At 45.7% G+C, this 19,878-nt stretch overlaps 1 protein-coding gene across 3 annotated transcripts in view; it reads right to left on the reverse strand.

Annotated features, from left to right (window-relative positions):
* ctif (CBP80/20-dependent translation initiation factor) overlaps positions 1-19,878 on the reverse strand; it is a 292,382-nt gene that overhangs the window by 15,581 nt on the left and 256,923 nt on the right. For all 3 annotated transcript variants that reach the window (XM_085975110.1, XM_085975119.1, XM_085975101.1), the window contains 2 exons: positions 17,849-18,004; positions 87-140 (listed from right to left, as the gene is read on the reverse strand). In XM_085975110.1, coding sequence (XP_085831236.1) covers positions 87-140; positions 17,849-18,004 — 210 coding nt within the window. The remainder of the gene's footprint in view (positions 1-86; positions 141-17,848; positions 18,005-19,878) is intronic.

A 19,878-nucleotide genomic window follows, 5' to 3' on the forward strand; every position in this document is an offset into this window, starting at 1 on the left:
AATTGGCTGCTGGATTTTAAAGGCAGTCAGTATAGCTACGTTTTTATGAGGCCCTAACTATAGGAAAACATGAAATAAAAACCTACCTCCATTGAGCAACACAGAACAGCGTCTTCTTTGACATCTTGTGATTGCAACAGCTGAGTCATAGTCGTAGCGGCAAAAGCCGATTATAAAGGAGGGAAAAAAGAGAAAATAGGCACAATTGACGTCATATAAATTCAAAGGCAGAATGTACCAATCTACTTGCAATGTCATGTTACTATATAAAGGTTATTGGCACTTTTACTGGTCATTGCAATTTCTGGCACACAGCCACTTCCAGGCGAGAGCCAATTTTCTTTAACAGGTTAGTTTTCCTCAGAGCCTCCTCCACCTTGCGACCTAAGAGGGCAGACAACTTGCATTCAAAATTGTAGTTTTCTGCTTAGCTTCCTCTAAATGGAAAAAGAATCGCCAGTGTTAAACTCTCAGGGGCCAAGTACTCCTGGTATTAAACTCTCAGGGGCCGAGTACTCTTGGTATTAAACTCTTAGGGACCAAGTACTCCTAGTATTAAATGCTCAGGGGCCAAGTACTAGTATTAAATGCTCAGGGGCTGAGTACTAGTATTGAACTCTCAGGGGCCGAGTACTCCTAGTATTAAACTCTCAGGGGCCGAGTACGCCTAGTATTAAACTCTGAGGGGCCGAGTACTCCTGGTATTAAACTCTCAGGGGCTGAGTACTCCCAGTATTAAACCCTCAGGGGCCGAGTACTCCTGGCATTACATGCTCAGGGGCCAAGTACTCCCAGTATTAAACTCTCAGGGGCCGAGTACTCCTAGTATTAAACTCTCAGGGGCCAAGTACTCCTAGTATTAAACTCTCAGGGGCTGAGTACTCCTAGTATTAAACTCTCAGGGGCTGAGTACTCCCAGTATTAAACTCTCAGGGGCCGAGTACTCTTGGTATTAAACACTTAGGGACCAAGTACTCCTAGTATTAAATGCTCAGGGGCCGAGTACTAGTATTAAATGCTCAGGGGCTGAGTACTAGTATTGAACTCTCAGGGGCCAAGTACTCCTAGTATTAAACTCTCATGGATCAAGTACTCCTAGTATTAAACACTCAGGGGTCAAGTACTCCTAGTATTAAACTCTCGGGCCGAGTACTCCTAGTATTAAACACTCAGGGGCCGAGTACTCCTGGTATTAAATGGTCAGGGGCCAAGTCCTCCTGGTATTAAACTCTCAGGGGCCGAATACTCCTAGTATTAAACTCTCAGGGGCCGAATACTCCTAGTATTAAACTCTCAGGGGCTAAGTGCCGCCAATGTTAAACTCTCAGGGGCCAAGTACTCCTAGTATTAAACTCTCAGGGGCAAAGTACTTTTAGTATTAAACACTCAGGGGCCGAGTACTCCTAGTATTAAATTCTCAGAAGCTAAGTGCCGCCAATGTTAAACACTCAGGGGCATGTACTACCAGTGTCACATTCAGGTTAGTAGTTGTGGCTGCCATAATTCTCCCACCACACCCAGCCCAGAAATGTCTAAGTTAAAATAATCACATTTTAAAAGGCCTCATCAGTTTTCCATTTGCTCACTGAACCAAGGCTGGCTTGGCTCCTGTGATTGCAGCCAACAGATTGCTTCTCCACCAACATTTTCAATCAATTTTTAACACCGTCTCCGAAGGGTTTTCCTTCCTAAACATACCAAATATGTGCAGACCAACAACAGGATGTAAGTCCTTTTGGCTTAGATCACCAGAATTTGCCCATTCCATAGTCTGAACTAGTGGGACTGAAGACAAAACTTTGTAAAATGTGATTAATGTATATTCGCCCCCAATACTAAGATGGGACACACATATGGAGGGAAATATTTACCATTCATGGTGCTTACCCCAGGAGTTCTAAATGGAACTCCCTTCCCTGATGGATCTGTTGGTAAAAGCACCATTTGGTGTGATGCTGGGCTGGTGCCTGGCCTGTGCGGAGTTTGCTGTTCTCCGCTGCTGCTATGGTAGGAGTGCTGCAACTAGCCTCAGCATCCCCAGGCTAAAGAAAAGAGAAATACAGCTAATGTATATGGGATCAGAACTGGCCATGATGCCCTCCACAGTTGAATACCCCGATGGCACTGACTGGGACTAGGGACAGGGTCACTGGCAAGGCTTGGAAGCTAAGCAGAGCCAGGCCTGGTTAGTACCTGGAGGGGTGACCATCAGGGAAGACCAGGTGCAGAAGGTCACGGAAGGAGCCCCGAGGAGGGGCGGTTGGTGAGAAGGTCACGGAAGGAGCCCCGAGGAGGGGCGGTTGGTGAGAAGGTCACGGAAGGAGCCCCGAGGAGGGGCGGTTGGTGAGAAGGTCACGGAAGGAGCCCCGGGAGGGGCGGCTGGTGAGCAGGCCCAGGCGTTGGGCTGAAGATTGTCGGACAGGAGGAATGGTGGAAATGGAATGGCGGCGCGCACAGACGCAGCGGCTTTGCTTCTCCCAGGACGGTGCTATTAATGTTAATGTTATTTGTACTGGACTCATGGGAGCTTGCAAGATCACATTTCGTTGTGCATTGTACAATGACAATAAAGTTGAATTATTATTATTAATTATTAAGAATGGACATTTGAGTGAGGTATTGTCAGATAACTGGTGCTCATGGAACAGTACCCCAGCATGAATCTATGCCTTCAGAAGAGGGGACAAACAGAGGTCTAATTTGAAATAAAAATATATATTGTTAAGTAAGGTGAGTATTCCTTTAAGACTTTGAGGATATAAAACAGTTATATTCTCAATGATGTGTATACAATACAGTTGTTCTGCTTTTATTTAGTGAAAACTGTGACTGGAGCCCTTGTGAAATGTTCATCCCCTTGTACATCAGAAAGGACTGACACCCAGACACTTGCTCCTCGTATTTACTCCACACAATCCCACACCAGTCACATCACACAGCTACACTTTAAACAGTCTGCATAAAAGATTGCAATGTTGATGTCTGAGTAACTTGCAAACATCATCAAATTTCACATTTCAATTTCTCTCACCGTAAACAGAACTTAAAACATCAGGTATGGAAGAGAAAAATTGAGATGTCGGCTATCAGGTTGATTCCTCATGTAAGACCTCTCAACTTATGCATGATGTACACTATAACCAAAGATTGCTACCTGTATTAAATTACCATGTCATAAGAAAAAGGTGCCGAGAGTAGATTGCGCAACACTCCGGGATAGCTTATATCCTACATTATAGATTTTTCACTCGTTTCCCTTGACATGTCATTTCTCCCAGTTTAGGAGACAGGACACTGCCTGAAAGGCTGGTGGAAGCAGATTCAATAGTAACTTTCAAAAGGGAATTGGATAAATACGTGAAAAGGAGGAATTTTGCAGAGCTATGGGGAAAGAGTAGGGGAGTGGGACTAATTGGATAGCTCTGTTAAAGAGCCGGCACACGATGGGCTGAATGGCCTCCTTTTAAAAAAGAAATTGTTTATGGGATGTGGGCGTCGCTGGCAAGAGATTGATAAAGAGGGGAAAAATAGAGTATGAGAGTAAACTTGCAAGGAACATAAAAGCGGACTGTAAAAGCTTCTACAAGTATGTAAAAAGAAAAAGATTAGTGAAGACAAATGTAGGTCCTTTACAGTCAGAAACGGGAGAATTTATAATGGGGAACAAGGAAATGGCAGAGCAATTAAACAAATACTTTGGTTCTGTCTTCACGGAAGAGGACACAAATAACTTCCCAGAAACGCGCGAGGAGGAGGAATTAAAGGAAATTAATATTAGTAAAAAAAAGTGCTGGGGAAATTAATGGGACTAAAAGCTGATAAATCCCCAGGGTCTGATAATCTGCATCCCAGAGTACTAAAAGAGGTAGCCATGGAAATAGTGGATGCATTGGTTGTCATATTCCAAAATTCTATAAATTATGGAACAGTTCCGGCAGATTGGCGGGTGGCAAATGTAACCCCACTATTTAAAAAAGGAGGGAGAAAATCGGGAACTACAGACCGGTTAACCTAATATCAGTAGTAGGGAAAATACTAGAGTTTATTATAAAGGATGTGATAACAGGACACTTAGAAAATATCAATGGGATTAGACAAAGTCAACATGGATTTATGAAAGGGAAATTGTGTTTGACAAACCTAATGGAGTTTTTTGAGGATGTAACTGGTAGAATAAATAAGGGAGAACCAGTGGATATGGTGTATTTGGATTTTCAGAAGGCCTTTGATAAAGTCCCAGATAAGAGGTTAGTGTGCAAAATTAAAGCACATGGGATTGGGGGTAATATACTGGCATGGATTGAAAATTGGTTAACAGACAGGAAACAGAGAGTAGGAATAAATGGGTCTTTTTCGGGGTGGCAGGCGGTGACTAGTGGGGTACCGCAGGGATCAGTGCTTGGGCCCCAGCTATTCACTATATCAATGATTTGGATGAGGGAACCAAATGTAATATTTCCAAGTTTGCTGACGACACGAAACTAGGTGGGATTGTGAGTTGTGAGGAGGATGCAAAGAGGCTTCAAGGTGATTTAGACAAGTGGAGTGAGTGGGCAAATACATGGTACGTGGATAAATGTGAAGTTATCCACTTCGGTAGGAAAAATATAAAGGTAGAGTATTATTTAAATGGTGATAGATTGGGAAATGCAGTACAAAGGGACCTGGGTGTCCTAGTACACCAGTCACTGAAAGCAAACATGCAGGTGCAGCAAGCAGTTAGGAAGGCAAACAGTATGTTGGCCTTCATTGAGTACAGGAGCAAGGATGTCTTACTACAGTTCTACAGGGCCTTGGTGAGACCACACCTGGAGTACTGTGTGCAGTTTTGGTCTCCTTACCTAAGAAAGGATATACTTACCATAGAGGGAGTGCAGCGAAGGTTCACCAGACTGATTCCTGGGATGGCAGGACTGTCGTATGAGGAGAGATTGGGTCGACTAGGCCTGTATTCACTAGAGTTTAGAAGAATGAGGGGAGGATCTCATTGAAATGTATAAAATTCTGACAAGGCTAGACAGACTGGATGCAGGGAGGATGTTTCCCCTGGCTGGGGGGTCTAGAACGAGGGGTCACAGTCTCAGGGTACGGGGTAGAACATTTAGGACTGAGATGAGGAGAAATTTCTTCACTCAGAGGGTGGTGAACATGTGGGATTCTCTACCACAGAAGGCTGTGGAGGCCAAGTCACTGAATATATTTAAGAAGGAGATAGATAGATTTCTAGACACAAAAGGCATCAAGAGGTATGGGGAGAGAGCGGGAATATGGTATTGAGATAGAGGATCAGTCATGATCATATTGAATGGTGGAGCAGGCTCGAAGGACCGAATGGCCTACTCCTGCTCCTATTTTTCTATGTTTCTATCTTTTCTCCATCAAATATTTATCCAATTCCCTTTTGAAGGCTACTATTAAATCTGTATCCACCATCCTATCAGGCAGAGCATTTCACATTCTAACCACTCGTTGTGTAAAAAATATTTCCTCTTGTCATAAGAAATAAGAGCAGGAGTAGGCCATACGGCCCCTCGAGCCTGCTGCGCCATTCAATAAGATCATGGCTGATCATCGACCTCAAATCCACTTTCCTGCCCGATCTCTATATCCCTTGATTCCCCTAGAGTCCAAAAATCTATCTATCTTAGCCTTGAATATACTCAAAGACTCAGCATGCACAGTCCTCTGGGGCAGAGAGTTCCAAAGATTCACAACCCTCTGAGTGAAGAAATTCCTCCTCATCTCAGTCTGAAATGGCCGACCCCTTATCCTGAGACTATGCCCCCTAGTTCTAGACTCTCCAGCCAGGGGAAGCAATCTCTCCGCATCTACCCTTCAGAATCTTGTATGTTTCAATGAGATCACCGCTCATTCTTCTAAACTCCAGAGAGTATAGGTCACCTCTTTTTTTTGCCAATCATTAAATCTGTGCTCTAGGGTTATTGACCCTTCAGCCATTGGAAAGTTTATCTTTATTTACTCTATCTAAACCCTTCATGATTTTGAACATCTCTATCAAATCTCCTCTTAGCCTTCTCTGCTCTAAGGAGAACAACCCCAGCTTCTCCATTCTCTCCATGTAACGGTAATCCCTCATCCCTGGAACCATTCTGGTAAATCTCTTCTGTACCCTCTCCAAAGCCTTCTCGTCCTTCCCAAAGTGTGGTGCTCGGACGTGGACACAATGCTCCAGCTGGGGTTGAACTAGTGTTTTATATAGAGTTAGCATGGCTCACCTACTCATTGAATAAACTTGCTGAACCATCAATGGGTCTCTACTTCGTCAAGTTTATTTAATTGTGCTGGTCCACAGGATTCAAGATATGTCTAACCAATGGACGTTATGGCAATTTCTTTATTAGTCACTCGGATGTGGATGATGCCAGCAAGGCCATATTTATTGTCCATCCCTAGTTGCTCGAGAAGGTGGTGGTGGGCCTTCTCCTTGAACCCCTGCCATCCTTGTTGTGATGGTGCTCCCACAATGATGTTAGGTCAGAAATGACAGGATAGTGACCCAGCAATATGAAGCAGTGGTGATTATATGTCTAAGTCAGGATGGTATGTGACTTGGGAGAGGAACTTGGAGATATAAGTGCTGCCACAACATTGCTGCACTTGTCCTTCTCGTTGGTAGAGGTCACAGGGGAGGGAGGTGCTGCGAAACTAAGCTTGGTGAGTTGCTGCAGTGCACCAGTGATGGAGGGGTTGAATAGCGAGTCCAGGGCAGGGACATCAATCAAGCGAACTGCTCTGTCCTGAATGGTGTTAAGTTTGAGTACTGTTGCGGCTGCACCCATTGAAGTGAGTGGTGCGTTTTCCATCACACTCCTGACTTGAGCATTGCAGATGGTGGAGAAGCTGTCAGGGGGCCAGGAAGTGAGCCGCTTGCTGCAGAGCCAGCCTTTGCCATCATCTTGTAGCCATGGTTTTGATGTGGCTGGTCTAGTTCAGTTTCTGGTACAAAGGAGTGCTTGATGGCACTACTGGTGACTCTTTTACCAGCCAATATTTCATAAAGATATACTTGCACAATTGTAAACGTCCCATCAGCTTTATAATGATATTTCTGTGACAACTCCCATGATAACAGCATATGTGGCGTCTTTAATTTATTTTTGTTTGTAATGCTCATCAAGATCATGGGAGACTGCTGTTGGGAAATAAAATGATTTCCACTTTTTGTACCTAGTATTAACACCGAGCACTCAGGCAGGGCCTAGCAGAGGTTAGAGGCAGAATAAAGCTGCTTCCCAGCCTCACCTCAAGAGACCACCCCCCATGGTACCACTGTGAGCTCTCCATCTCTCACAGCTGTCACCCACGTAACTTCTTTGAATGAGGCTAGCGGTTTATCACATGGCACACTCTGACATCACTTCACCTATAGTTCGACAAAACAAAAATCACACAAGGGTATCAAAATGTCAATAGCCAGTTGTGCTCCGACAAATAGGTTAATTCTGAGAAGACGATCTGCTACAATCTGAATTTACACAGCAGGCAATGTTGCTAACTGTGAGCAGAGTGCTAAAAACCCACCATCTCCCAAAAACTCTACTCCAAAACACTGTCCCTTTAATGCTTTGCTTTGAAAGTCATACATGGATTTTTTTTTTTTTTTAAATTGCTTCTTTTCTAAGCTGGTTTTTAATTCTCAAATTACGGGATATTCACTGCCACAAAGGTTCCGCTTTGCTGAAGTGTTTTCTTTATACTCGCCTTATATATAAAAAAATCACTGGCACAACACAAGTGCCTCTTTGTTGAAGGTGGGGGACTGGAAGCTGAGGACGATCAAAGTGAGAGTAAAAACCCCTGGATTCTGTCAAGAAAGCTTGACAGCTTGGAAGAAGGAAAAAAAAAGACAGAGAAATACACAAGCTCCACAGTGTTCTAAGAAAAAAAACTTTAAAAAAAAAATTTATAGCCAAAAGCAGCAATGAATTGGAATGAAATCTGAACCAGAGGACTGAAATTTTAGGATGATTTTTGCATTTTTTTGGGAGCTGAAAGCCAGCCTGACGGGGAGTGGAACACCTGGAGTTTACCTCGTCACTGAAGGCCAGTGACGATTCAAAGGACGAGGTGATGCTCTTCAACCAATAGGAAAATCCTCCGTGGCACTATTCTGTAAATAAATGCCCACTGTGTCATGTGAACTTCACTGTAGCACAGGTTTCATGGGCTCCCGAAATGGCTCAGTTGGTAACCGTGCTGCCCAGTGTGGTATTGAGCTAGGCAGGCAGGAAGGGGTCCCAGGTTCAATCTGCCTCCTGTACTGAGTTACCACATTTCAGCAGTGGAAGCACAATTGACCTCAGGGTTTCTCAGCTAGAGAGAGAAAGTGAGAGAGAGAGAGAGAGAGAGAAAAAGAGAAAATCCATTCCTCAGAAACATGCTGGAAAACATGCACGTAGACATCGGATGAGGACAGGATCAAATTCGACTGCGAGACCATCGACTTGCTGTCTAGGCTCACACCTGAACAATGGCTACTTGGGTGAGGTACCAGAGGATGCCTGTGCCCAAGAACTGGTGCCCAAGTGTCAGTCTTTGTCTTCAGGGGAGGAGGGCAGAAAATTCGTCATAACTGCATTTTGGATTTCTGAGATGGTTATTGTGGCCGCAGACACTACAGAAAGGTTGACTGTATTGTGTTTCAGAAGCATCTGTGTAATAGGGCAGTCAGCAGTCAGGTTTACAACAGACAAAGAGTTCACACACGAGAGAACATCAATTTAATTAAAAAAAGCACACGTACACACTGCTTTAACTCCTCCTGTGTTCACGTACATCCTCATGACCAGTTACCGAACAGCCCTGGGAACAAGCTGAATTGCAAGGTGTACCAGACAGAGAATCATACATGATGACCACAGCCTAAAACGATAGCATACTGTAAAATGTTATGGGTAACTAGTCCATCTCCTGTGACATTGCACACAGTTTGGGCTCGATTTTAACCTGCCGAAACTGGCGTTAATAGGCGATAATAACCTCAAAATGGGGCTGGTAGATTTACCTCCCCATTAACCCTGATGATTAGCCCACTGCGGCTTTCACTGCGATCTACTGATGGGTGGCCAGAGTGCCCGCCTGTTACAGGTGGCAGGTTCCTTTTAATATGCAAATCGGGGTCCTATGACTTATATGGGATTCTGATTGTCATTTTAGGAGCATGTGTGCTCCTCCCGGCCGTATAGAAATACTGCAGCCTGCTGCCAGCCCGGGCTCGCTTCCCGAGGCCTCACCTACCTCCCCCACCAACCCCCTGCCCGACTTTCAGCTGGCCGACATTCCTCTGTCCCAAATTCCTCTGTCCCAAAACCAATGAGCTGCCTTGAGATGCCCATTTGGCCTCAGCAACTCGAAGGTCCGAGTTTAATGAGGCCCAGACCGCTTTTGAAACATTAGAAAGTGCTAGAAACTCAAGAAAAATATTCCATCAGAATGGGATGACTGAAAGATACTAATACATCTTGGGAAATTAGGCACCCTGCACATGCTCAGACCGTACAATCCTTATTTTGGTCATTAGAAATTTCACTTACTGAGTAAAAAAATGGTGAATAAAAAATTGTCAAATGCCTTTTGAGTGATTTGAAGGAGCGTGGTGGTCAGATTGTACAATGACAGAGTGATGTATTCTCATCATTATATAATAGCAGCTACTGTGCATCATACAGCAGGACACCTTGAAAAGACCTATCACAATGCCATTCACAGGAGTAAACGGTACTTATAGTTTTAAACAAAACTCATGTCCCATGTATCGAATTTAATAACTTATTTAGAAGAATGAGAGGGGATCTTATTGAAACATATAGGATACTGAGGGGGCTCGACAAGGTAGATGCAGAGAGGATGTTTCCCCTTGTGGGGAAATCTAGAACTCGGGGGCATAGTTTCAGAATAAAGGGTCGCCCTTTTAGAACTGAGATGAGGATGAATTTCTTCTCTCAGAGGCTCGTAAATCTGTGGAATTCTCTGCCCCAGAGAGCCGTGGAGGCTGGGTCATTAAATACATTTAAGGTGGAGATAGACAGATTTTTGCAAGATAAGGGAGTGAAGGGTTATGGGGAGTGGGCAGTGAAGTGGCTTTGAGCCCAAGATCAGCCATGATCTTATTGAATGGCGGAGCAGGCTCGAGGGGCCAAGTGGCCTATTCCTGCTCCTACTTCTTATGTTCTTATGAATAAACTCAAATAGTAAAAGGGCAGTCAAAGAAAGGGTGGGGCCAATTAGGACCAAAAAGGAGATCTTCCTGTGGAGGCAGAGGGCATGGCTGAGGTACTAACTGAGTACTTTGCATCTGTCTTCACTGAAGAGGAGGATGTAGCAGTAAAGGAGGAAGCAGTAGCGATATTGGATAGGATAAAAATAGATAAAGAGGAGGCACTTAAAAGGTTGGCAGTCCTCAAAGCAGAAAAGTCACCCGGTCCGGATAGGATGTATCCTAGGTTACTGAGAGAAGCAAGGGTGGAAATTGCAGAGGCTCTGGCCACAAATCTTCCTTGGATAGGGGTGGTGCCAGAGAACCGGAGGATTACAAATGTTACGCCCCTGTTTAAAAAAAGGGAGTGTGATAAACTCAGCAACTATAGGCCAGCCAGCCTAACATCGGTGGTGGGGAAACTTTCTGAGAAAATAATCTGTGACAAAATTAACTGGCATTTGGAAAAGTATGGGCCAATAAATGAAGGTCAGCACAGATTTGTTAAAGGCATATCGTGTTTGACTAACTTGATTGCATTCTTTGATGAAGTAACGGAGAGGATTGATGAGGGTAGTGTGGGTGGTGTTGTGTATCTGGACTTTCAAAAGGCATTTGATAAAGTACCACATAATAGACTTGTTAGCAAAATTAAAGCCCATGGGATGAAATGGACAGTGGCAGCATGGATACAAAGTTGGCTAAGGAACAGAAAGTAGAGTAATGGTGAACGGTTGTTTTTCAGATGGAGGGAGGTATACAATGGTGATTCCCAGGGGTTGGTATTAGGACCACTGCTCTTTTTGATATATATTAATGACTTGGGCAATAATTTCCAAGTTTGCAGATGAATCTCAGAAATGTAGTAAACAATGAGGAGGATAGCAACAGACTTCAAGAGAGGATAGCAACAAGAGGACATAGACAGGCTGGTGGACTGGGCAGACACATGGCAGATGAAATTTAATGCAGAAAAGTGCAGTGTGATACATTTTGGTAGAAAGAATGAAGGAAATATAAACTAAACGGTACAATCCGAAAGGGGGTGCATGAACAGAGCGACCTGGGGTTATATGTGCACAAATCGTTGAAGGTGGCAGGGCAGGTTGTGAAAGCAGGTAAAAAAGCTTACGGGATCCTGGGCTTCATGAATAAAGGTATAGAGTACAAAAGCGTGGAAATTATGATGAACCTGTATAAAACACTGGTTCAGCCTCAACTGGAGTATTGTGTCTAATTCTGGGAACCGCACTTTAGGAAGGATGAGAAGGCTTTGGAGAGGGTGCAGAAAAGATTTATCAGAATGGTTCCAGGGATGAGGGATTACAGTTACATGGAGAGACTGGAGAAGCTGGGATTGTTCTCCTTAGGCCAGAGGAGGCTAAGAGGAGATTTGATAGAGGTGTTGAAAATCATGAAGGGTTTACATAGAGTAGCTAGAGAGAAACTGTTCCCATTGGGAATGGTAGCGTAGTGGTAATGTCACTGGGCTAGTAATCCAGAGGCCTGGACTAATGATCCAGTAAACGCGAGTTCAAATCCCACCATGGCAGCTGGGGAATTTAAATTCAGTTAATTAAATAAATCTGGAATTTAAAAAAAGTGAGCGTCAGTAATGGTAACCATGAAACTATCGGATTTTCGTAAAAACCCATCTGGTTCACTAATGTCCTTTAGGGAAGGAAATCTGCCATTGTTACCTGGTCTGGCCGATATGTGACTCCAAACCCACTCTTAACTGCCCTCTGAAATGACCTAGCAAGTCACTCAGTTGTAACTAACCGCTATGAAACAAAATAAGAAGAATGAAACCGGACGGACCACTCGGCACTGGCTACGGACATGGCAACGGCACACCCAGCCCAGTCAACCCTGCAAAGTCCTCCTCACCAACATCTGGGGACTTGTGCCAGAATTGGGAGAGCTGTCACACAGACTAGTCAAGCAACAACCTGACATAGTCATACTCACAGAATCATACCTTTCAGCCAATGTCCCAAACTCCTCCATCACCATCCCTGGGTATGTCCTGTCCCACCAAAAGGACAGACCCACCAGGGGTGGAGGCACAGTCGGGAAGGAGTGGCCCTGGGAGTCCTCAACATTGACTCCGGACCCCATGAAGTCTCATTGCTTCAGGTCAAGCATGGGCAAGGAAACCTCCTGCTGATTACCACCTACTGCCCTCCCTCAGCTGATGAATCAGAACTCCTCCATGTTGAACACCACTTGGAAAAAGCACTGAGAGTAGCAAGGGCACAGAATGTAGTCTGGGTGGGGGACTTCAATGTCCATCACCAAGAGTGGCTCGGTAGCACCACTACTGACCGAGCTGGCCGAGTCCTGAAGGACATAACTGCCAGTCTGGGCCTGTGACAGGTGGTGAGTGAACTAACACGAGGGAAAAACCTACTTGACCTCGTCCTCACCAATCTACCTGTCGCAGATGTATCCATCCATGGCAGCAGTGACCACCGCACAGTCATTGTGGAGACGAAGTCCCGTCTTCACACCGAGAAGACCCTCCATTGTGTTGTGTGGCACTACCACCGTGCTAAATGGGATAGATTCAGAACAGATCTAGCAGCTCAAAACTGGGCATCCATGAGGCACTGTGGGCCATCAGCAGCAGCAGAATTGTATTCCACCACAATCTGTAACCTCATGGCCCGGCATATCCCTCACTCTACCATTACCACCAAGCCAGGGGACCAACCCTGGTTCAACAACGAGTGTAGAAGAGCATGCCAGGAGCAGCACCAGGCGTACCTAAAAATGAGGTGCCAACCTGGGGAAGCTGCAACACAGGACTACATGCATGCTATAAAGCGGAAGCAGCATGCTATAGACAGGGCTAAGCGATCCCACAATCAACGGATCAGATCAAAGCTCTGCAGTCCTGCCACATCCAGTTGTGAATGGTGGTGGACCATTAAACAACTAACGGGAGGAGGAGGCTCCAAGAATATCCCCATCCTCAATGATGGTGGAGCCCAGCACGTGAGTGCAAAAGACAAGGCTGAAGCGTTTGCAACCAATTTCAGCCAGAAGTGCCGAGTGGATGATCCATATCCTAGGTCCCCACCATCACAGAAGCCAGTCTTCAGCCAATTCAATTAATTCCACGTGATATCAAGAAACGGCTGAGTGCACTGGATACCGCAAAGGCTATGGGCCCCGACAACATCCTGGCTATCGTGAAGATTTGCGCTCCAGAACTAGCCGCGTCTCTAGCCAAGCTATTTCAGTACAGCTACAACACTGGCATCTATCCAACAATGTGGAAAACTGCCCTGGTATGTCCTGTCCACAAAAAGCAGGACAAATCCAACCCAGCCAATTACTGCCCCATCAGTCTACTCTCAATCATCAGCAAAGTGATGGAAGGTGTCATCGACAGTGCTATCACGTGGCACTTACTCACCAACAACCTGCTCACTGATGCCCAGTTTGGGTTCTGCCAAGACCACTCGGCTCCCGACCTCATTACAGCCTTGGTCCAAACACAGACAAAGGAGCTGAATTCCAGAGGTGAGGTGAGAGTGACTGCCCTTGACATCAAGGCAGCATTTGACCGAGTGTGGCATCAAGGAGCCCTAGTAAAACTGAAGTCAATGGGAATCAGGGGGAAAACGCTCCACTGGCTGGAGTCATACCTAGCACAAAGGAAGATGGTTGTGATGATTGAAGGTCAATCATCACAGCCCCAGGACATCGCTGCAGGAGTTCCTCAGGGCAGTGACCTAGGCCCAACCATCTTCAGCTGCTTCATCAATGACCTTCCCTCCAACATAATGTCAGAAATGGGGATGTTCGCTGATGACTGCACAGTGTTCAGTGCCATTCACAACTCCTCAGATAATGAAGCAGTCCATGCCCACATGCAACAAGACCTGGACGACGTTCAGGCTTGGGCTGATAAGTGGCAGGTAACATTCGCGCCACAGAAGTGCCAGGCAATGACTATCTCCAACAAGCGGGAGTCTAACCACCGCCCCATGGCATTCAACGGCATTACCATCGCCAAATCCCCCACTATCAACCTCCTGGGGGGGGTCACCATTAACCAGAAACTTACCTGGACCAGCCACATAAATACTGTGGGAACAAGAGCAGGTCAGAGGCTAGGTGTTCTGCGGCGAGTGTCTCACCTCCTGACTCCCCAAAGCCTTTCCACCATCTACAAGGCACAAGTAAGGTGTGTGATGGAATACTCTCCACTCGCCTGGATGAGTGCAGCTCCAACAACACTCAAGAAGCTTGACACCATCCAGGACAAAGCAGCCCGCTTGATTGGCACCCCATCCACCACCTTAAACATTTACTCCCTCCACCACCGGCGTACCGTGGCAGCAGTGTGTACCATCGACAAGATGCACTGCAGCAACTCGCCAAGGGTTCTTCGGCAGCACCTCCCAAACCGTGACCTCTACCACCCAGAAAGACAAGGGCAGCAGGTGCATGGGAACATCACCACCTCCAAGTTCCCCTCCAAGTCACACACCATCCTGACTTAGAAGTATATTGCCATCGTCGCTGGGTCAAAATCCTGGAACTCCCTACCTAACAGCACTGTGGGAGTACCTTCACCACACGGACTGCAGCAGTTCAACAAGGTGGCTCAGCACCACCTTTTCAAGGGCAACTAGGGATGGGCAATAAATGCTGGCCTTGCCAGCGACGCCCAGATCCCATAAACGAATTTTTAAAAAAGGGTCGAGAACTGGAGGACACAGATTTAAGGTGATTGGCAGAAGAACCAAAGGCGACATGAGGAAAACCTTTTTTACTCAGCGAGCGGTTATGATCTGGAATGCACTGCTTGAAAGGGTGGCGGAGGCAGACTCAATCGTGGCTTTCAAAAGGGAATTGGCTAAGTATCTGAAGGGAAAAAAATTGCTACGGGGAAAGGGCGGGGTAGTGGGACTAGCTGAAGTGGTCTTGCAGAGAGCTGGGCTCGACGGGCCGAATGGCCTCCTTCCGTGCTATAACCATTCTATGATTCAGGAGGACACAGGCAGATTGGTGAAATGGGCAGACACATGGTAGATGAAATTTAATGCAGAGAAGTGTGACGTGATACACTTTGGCAGGAAGAATGAGGAGAGGCAATGTAAACTAAATGGTACAATCCTAAAGGGGGTGCAGGAACAGAGACACCTTCACAAATCTTTGAATGTGGCAGGATAGGTTGACAAGGTGGTTAAAAAAGCATACGGGATCCTTGGCTTTATTAATGGAGGAATAGAGTACAAAAGCAAGGAAGTTACACTAAATCTTTGTAAATTACTGGTTTGGCCTCAGCTGGAATATTGTGTTCAATTCTGGGCACCAGACTTTAGGAAGGATGTCAAGGCCCTGGAGAGGGTGCAGAAGAGATTCACTAGAATGGTACCAGGGATGAGGGACTTCAATTATGTGGAGAGACTGGAGAAGCTGGGGTTGTTCTCCTTAGAGCAGAGAAGGTTAAGAGGAGATTTGACAGAGGTGTTCAAAATAATGAATGGTTTTGATAGAATAAATAAGGAGAAATTGTTTCCAGTGGCAGAAGGGTTGGTAACCAGAGGACACTGATTTAAGTGGCTGGCAAAAGAACCAGAGTCGACATGAGGAAATCCTTTATTTTACACAGAGATTTGTGATCTGGAATGCACTGCCTAAAAGGGTGGAAGGAGCAGATTCAATAGCCACATTCAAAAGTGAGTTGGATAAATACTTGAAGGGGAAAAATTGACTGGGCTATGGGGAAAGAGCAGGGGTGTGGGATTCATTGGATAGCTCTACCAAAGAGCTGGTGCAGGCACGATGGGATGAATGGCCTCATTTTGTGCTGTATCATTCTAGGATTCTATACAATAGATTAATAGATGTCAGTTACGCAGTGCCCTCAACCCAGTCTGCCTCTCCCTGCTGATACACTCAGTACAGTCTAGCCCTCCACATGCACAGCTTCTCCTGCTGGGTACAGTGTCAGTAGTGTGTCTTCCCTGTATTGGGTAGCTCTGGATCAGCAAGGTCGTCCCATCCTCTGTTGTTGAATTACAGTATGCAGACGATGCTTGCGTCTGCGCTCACTCGGAGGTCGAACTCCAAATCATCGTCAACACCTTCACCGAAGCGTACGAGAGCATGGGCCTTACACTAAACATCCGTAAGACAAAGGTCCTCTACCAACCTGCCCCCGCCACACAGTACTGCCCCCCGATTATCAAAATCCACGACAAGGTCTTGGACAACGTGGACCACTTTCCATACCTCGGGAACCTACTGTCAACAAGGGCAGACGTCGACGACGAAGTCCAACACCGCCTTCAGTGTGCCAGTGCAGCCTTCGGTCGCCTGAGGAAGAGAGTGTTTGAAGACCAGGACCTCAAACCCGGCACTAAGCTCATGGTCTACAGAGCAACAGTGATACCTGCCCTCCTGTATGCCTCAGAGACATGGACCATGTACAGCAAGCATCTCAAAGCACTAGAGAGGTACCACCAACGCTGCCTCCGCAAGATCCTGCAAATCCATTAGCAGGATAGGTGCACCAACGTCAGTGTTCTTGCTCAGGCCAACATCCCCAGCATCAAAGCTTGGACCACGCTCAATCAGCTCCGATGGACGGGTCACATTGTCCGCATGCCCGATACGAGACTCCCAAAACAAGCGCTCTACTCGGAGCTCCGGCACGGCAAGAGAGCCCCAGGTGGGCAGAGGAAACGCTTCAAGGACACCCTCAAAGCCTCCTTGAAAAAGTGTAACATCCCCACTGACACCTGGGAATCCCTGGCCCAAGACCGCACAAAGTGGAGGAGAAGCATCCGGGAAGGCGCCGAACACCTCGAGTCTCTTCGCTGGGAGCAAGCGGAAGCCAAACGCAAGGAGCGCACATCAACCCAACACCCCACCCACCCGCCCCTTCAACCACCGTCTGCCCCACCTGTGACAGTCCCGCATTGGACTAATCAGTCACCTGAGAACTCATTTTAAATGTGGAAGCAAGTCATCCTCGGTTCCGAGAGACTGCCTAAGAAGAAGAGCTCTGGATCAGCACTCAGGCCAATGCAAATTTGTAGGTCCCATTAAAATAAATGGAGCTACTCAGGCTGTACTGTCAGTGATGCATCAGAAGTTGCATAATGGTGGGTTTCTGCTGGGACGGGAATTTAGATTTTTAAAAAGACATCAAGGAATACCAATTATATAATGATGTGCCTTACGTGGATACTGAATACAAGGTACTTTCTTTCCCCATTCAAGTCAAGTGACAACCCAGTTTCTTTTTCTTCTCCCACTAATCTTCTCCCTTTCCGTCCTCAAGGTTTTGACTCTTGGTGGGAGTGTTACCTACCCTCCAGTAGCTCTCCCATCTGAGGCCTGGCGCGTGCGTGTTGGCAGGCTACTCAATGCTGGGTGGCATCATAGCCAACCGAATCCACACACACTCCCTTTTCAGCTGGGGCCACTGGGTAGTGATCAGGAGTGGGAATGCTGGCTGAGGAACAGGAATCCTGAGAGAATTGGCTCAGATCATAGCATACGACAGACTTAAGTGAGAAAAGGCCGCTAGGCACATTGAGTCCTTGTAAAATCTGCTTTTATCACAGAGCCTGCTCTGAGTCACGACTCTGTGGTTTCACTTACCTCCCGTAGACACGTGTAGATAGGGCAGACCAGTACACGGAAGGGCTCTCCCGCGTTGCTTCGCATTATTCCAAAAACTTCGCAGAGAAACGTAATGAATCCAAGCCAGTGCTCGACATCTTTTTGCTGCAGCTCATCCCTCACTGTGAAATCTTTCTAAAATAAGTAAAGACAAAAGGAATGAAATCTTAAATTGTTCCTCTACCTCCTCTGGGTATTCACCCTGTGGCTAGCCTAACTACAGATGACATGAATTATTTTGTGTCTAAATATTCCTGAGTGAGTAAACAGGGAAGGGGAGGATAGAGAGAGCATGAGAGAGTGGTGAAAAATCAAGGTGGCGAGAGAGTGAGTAAATGAGGGTGAAAAAAAAAGCAATGCAGTGAGACAATAGAGCATAAAAGAGCAAGAGGGTGATGATAAAGAGAGGGAAGAGTGACAGGAAAAAGTGAGGGAGAAAGAGTGATAAGGCAAGACAGAGAAGAGAGAGGGAGAGGAGGAGGAGAGGAGAAGGAGAGGAAGAAGGAGCGAGAGGAGAAAGAAGCGAAGGAGAGAGAGGAAGAGAAGGAGAGAGAGGAGTTACAGAAGGAGAGAGAGAGGGAGGAGGAGAGAGAAGGAAAAGGAGAGAGAAGGAGAAAGAGGAGGGAGAAGGAGTGGAGAGAGGAGAGAAAGAGAAAGAGCAGAGAAAGGGAAAGAAAAAAAAGACAGAAAGAGAAAGAGATGGTAGCAAATGATCTCTGGTTCCAGTGGACATTAGCACAAGTTTAAAAGACAGAAAGTATACAGACAGCTTAGATATAACTACTTAATGCTGAGGGTAGTGAACATGTGAAATGGACCGCCCAAGGAGGCAGATTGTATGGAATTTTTTAAGGGAGAATTGGATATATATCTGAGGGAGTGGACAATGGAGAGAGGGATTAGTGTTTGTAACCGGTCAGATAGACTGCCGTCTTTTTTGGTCCTGCACCTTCCCATGTTCTTATGTAAATTAACAGATATTTGCATCTCACAAAAACTGACTAAAGAACAAAATTCAGTGCTGCATTATCCTAATATACAAAATGGAATCGTCTGCCACAGTCAGATTGTAGCAGTCACCTAATATCTAACTGCTATGGTTCTGAAATAGTCTCCCCTCCCCTATTAAAAATCTGCCAAAAGATTGTTGGATATGTGAGACTTTAAACACAAATTTTGCACAAGAAATGGAGGGCCACCCATTTTGAAATTTAAAGGAGCTTGTCGTTATGAATAATCTGGGAATTTTCCTGGTGTTCGAGGGAAGACAACCTATTCTCATAACTGTGTCAAGTACAAGCGTTGTGTTGAAAAGCACCATACCTTTGTAGAGAAATTAAAAGAAAGATTTGCCATTTTTTCCATTAAGGACCTTTAGTTAATACACACACATAAGACAACAGTGCAGTGCAGTGTCCACTTTAAACATAATTCATATATGACAAAATGAACTCCCCCACCCAGCCCCCTAAGTTTTATTTAAGCTTTTCTCAAGGTAGGAATTCCAATATTTCTCACTGGATTCCCAGCAGTTTTCTCTGGGATTTTAAGGGTGGGAAAGAGTTAAAGTAATAAATAAAATGGAAGTATGAACAATACCATGCTGGTAACCAAGACAACGTGACTTTGCAGTGATCCTGAAAAGACACTAATTGAATCTGTCAGCAATAGGAACAGCATTTGTAGAAAACGGGGTCAAGCACAAAAAGACAATGCACCCAGGAAACCACGACAACCACAAAATCCACCATTTTTTTCCCCTTTGGCAAGACTTAAGTCACTAATAGAATCAATCAGCTCAACTCATCTCGTCTCCACAACACGACCCCTCCAACACTGTGCACTGTATTAACGCAGTGGGAAGGAGGAGTGGGTTGGACTGCTTTCCGCTGTCTGCAGATCCACGACAAAATTTAACCACCTCCCCTCCCCCCTTTTGTATAGCTGGCGCTAGTACGCTGAGTAAGTATTAGGCTTACATATCTTACAAAGCTTGATTAGTTGATAAG

The sequence above is a fragment of the Somniosus microcephalus genome, chromosome 2 (assembly GCF_052327205.1).
Source record: "Somniosus microcephalus isolate GS21.2 chromosome 2, FLI_Smic_1.0, whole genome shotgun sequence".
Taxonomy (NCBI): Eukaryota; Metazoa; Chordata; class Chondrichthyes; order Squaliformes; family Somniosidae; genus Somniosus; species Somniosus microcephalus.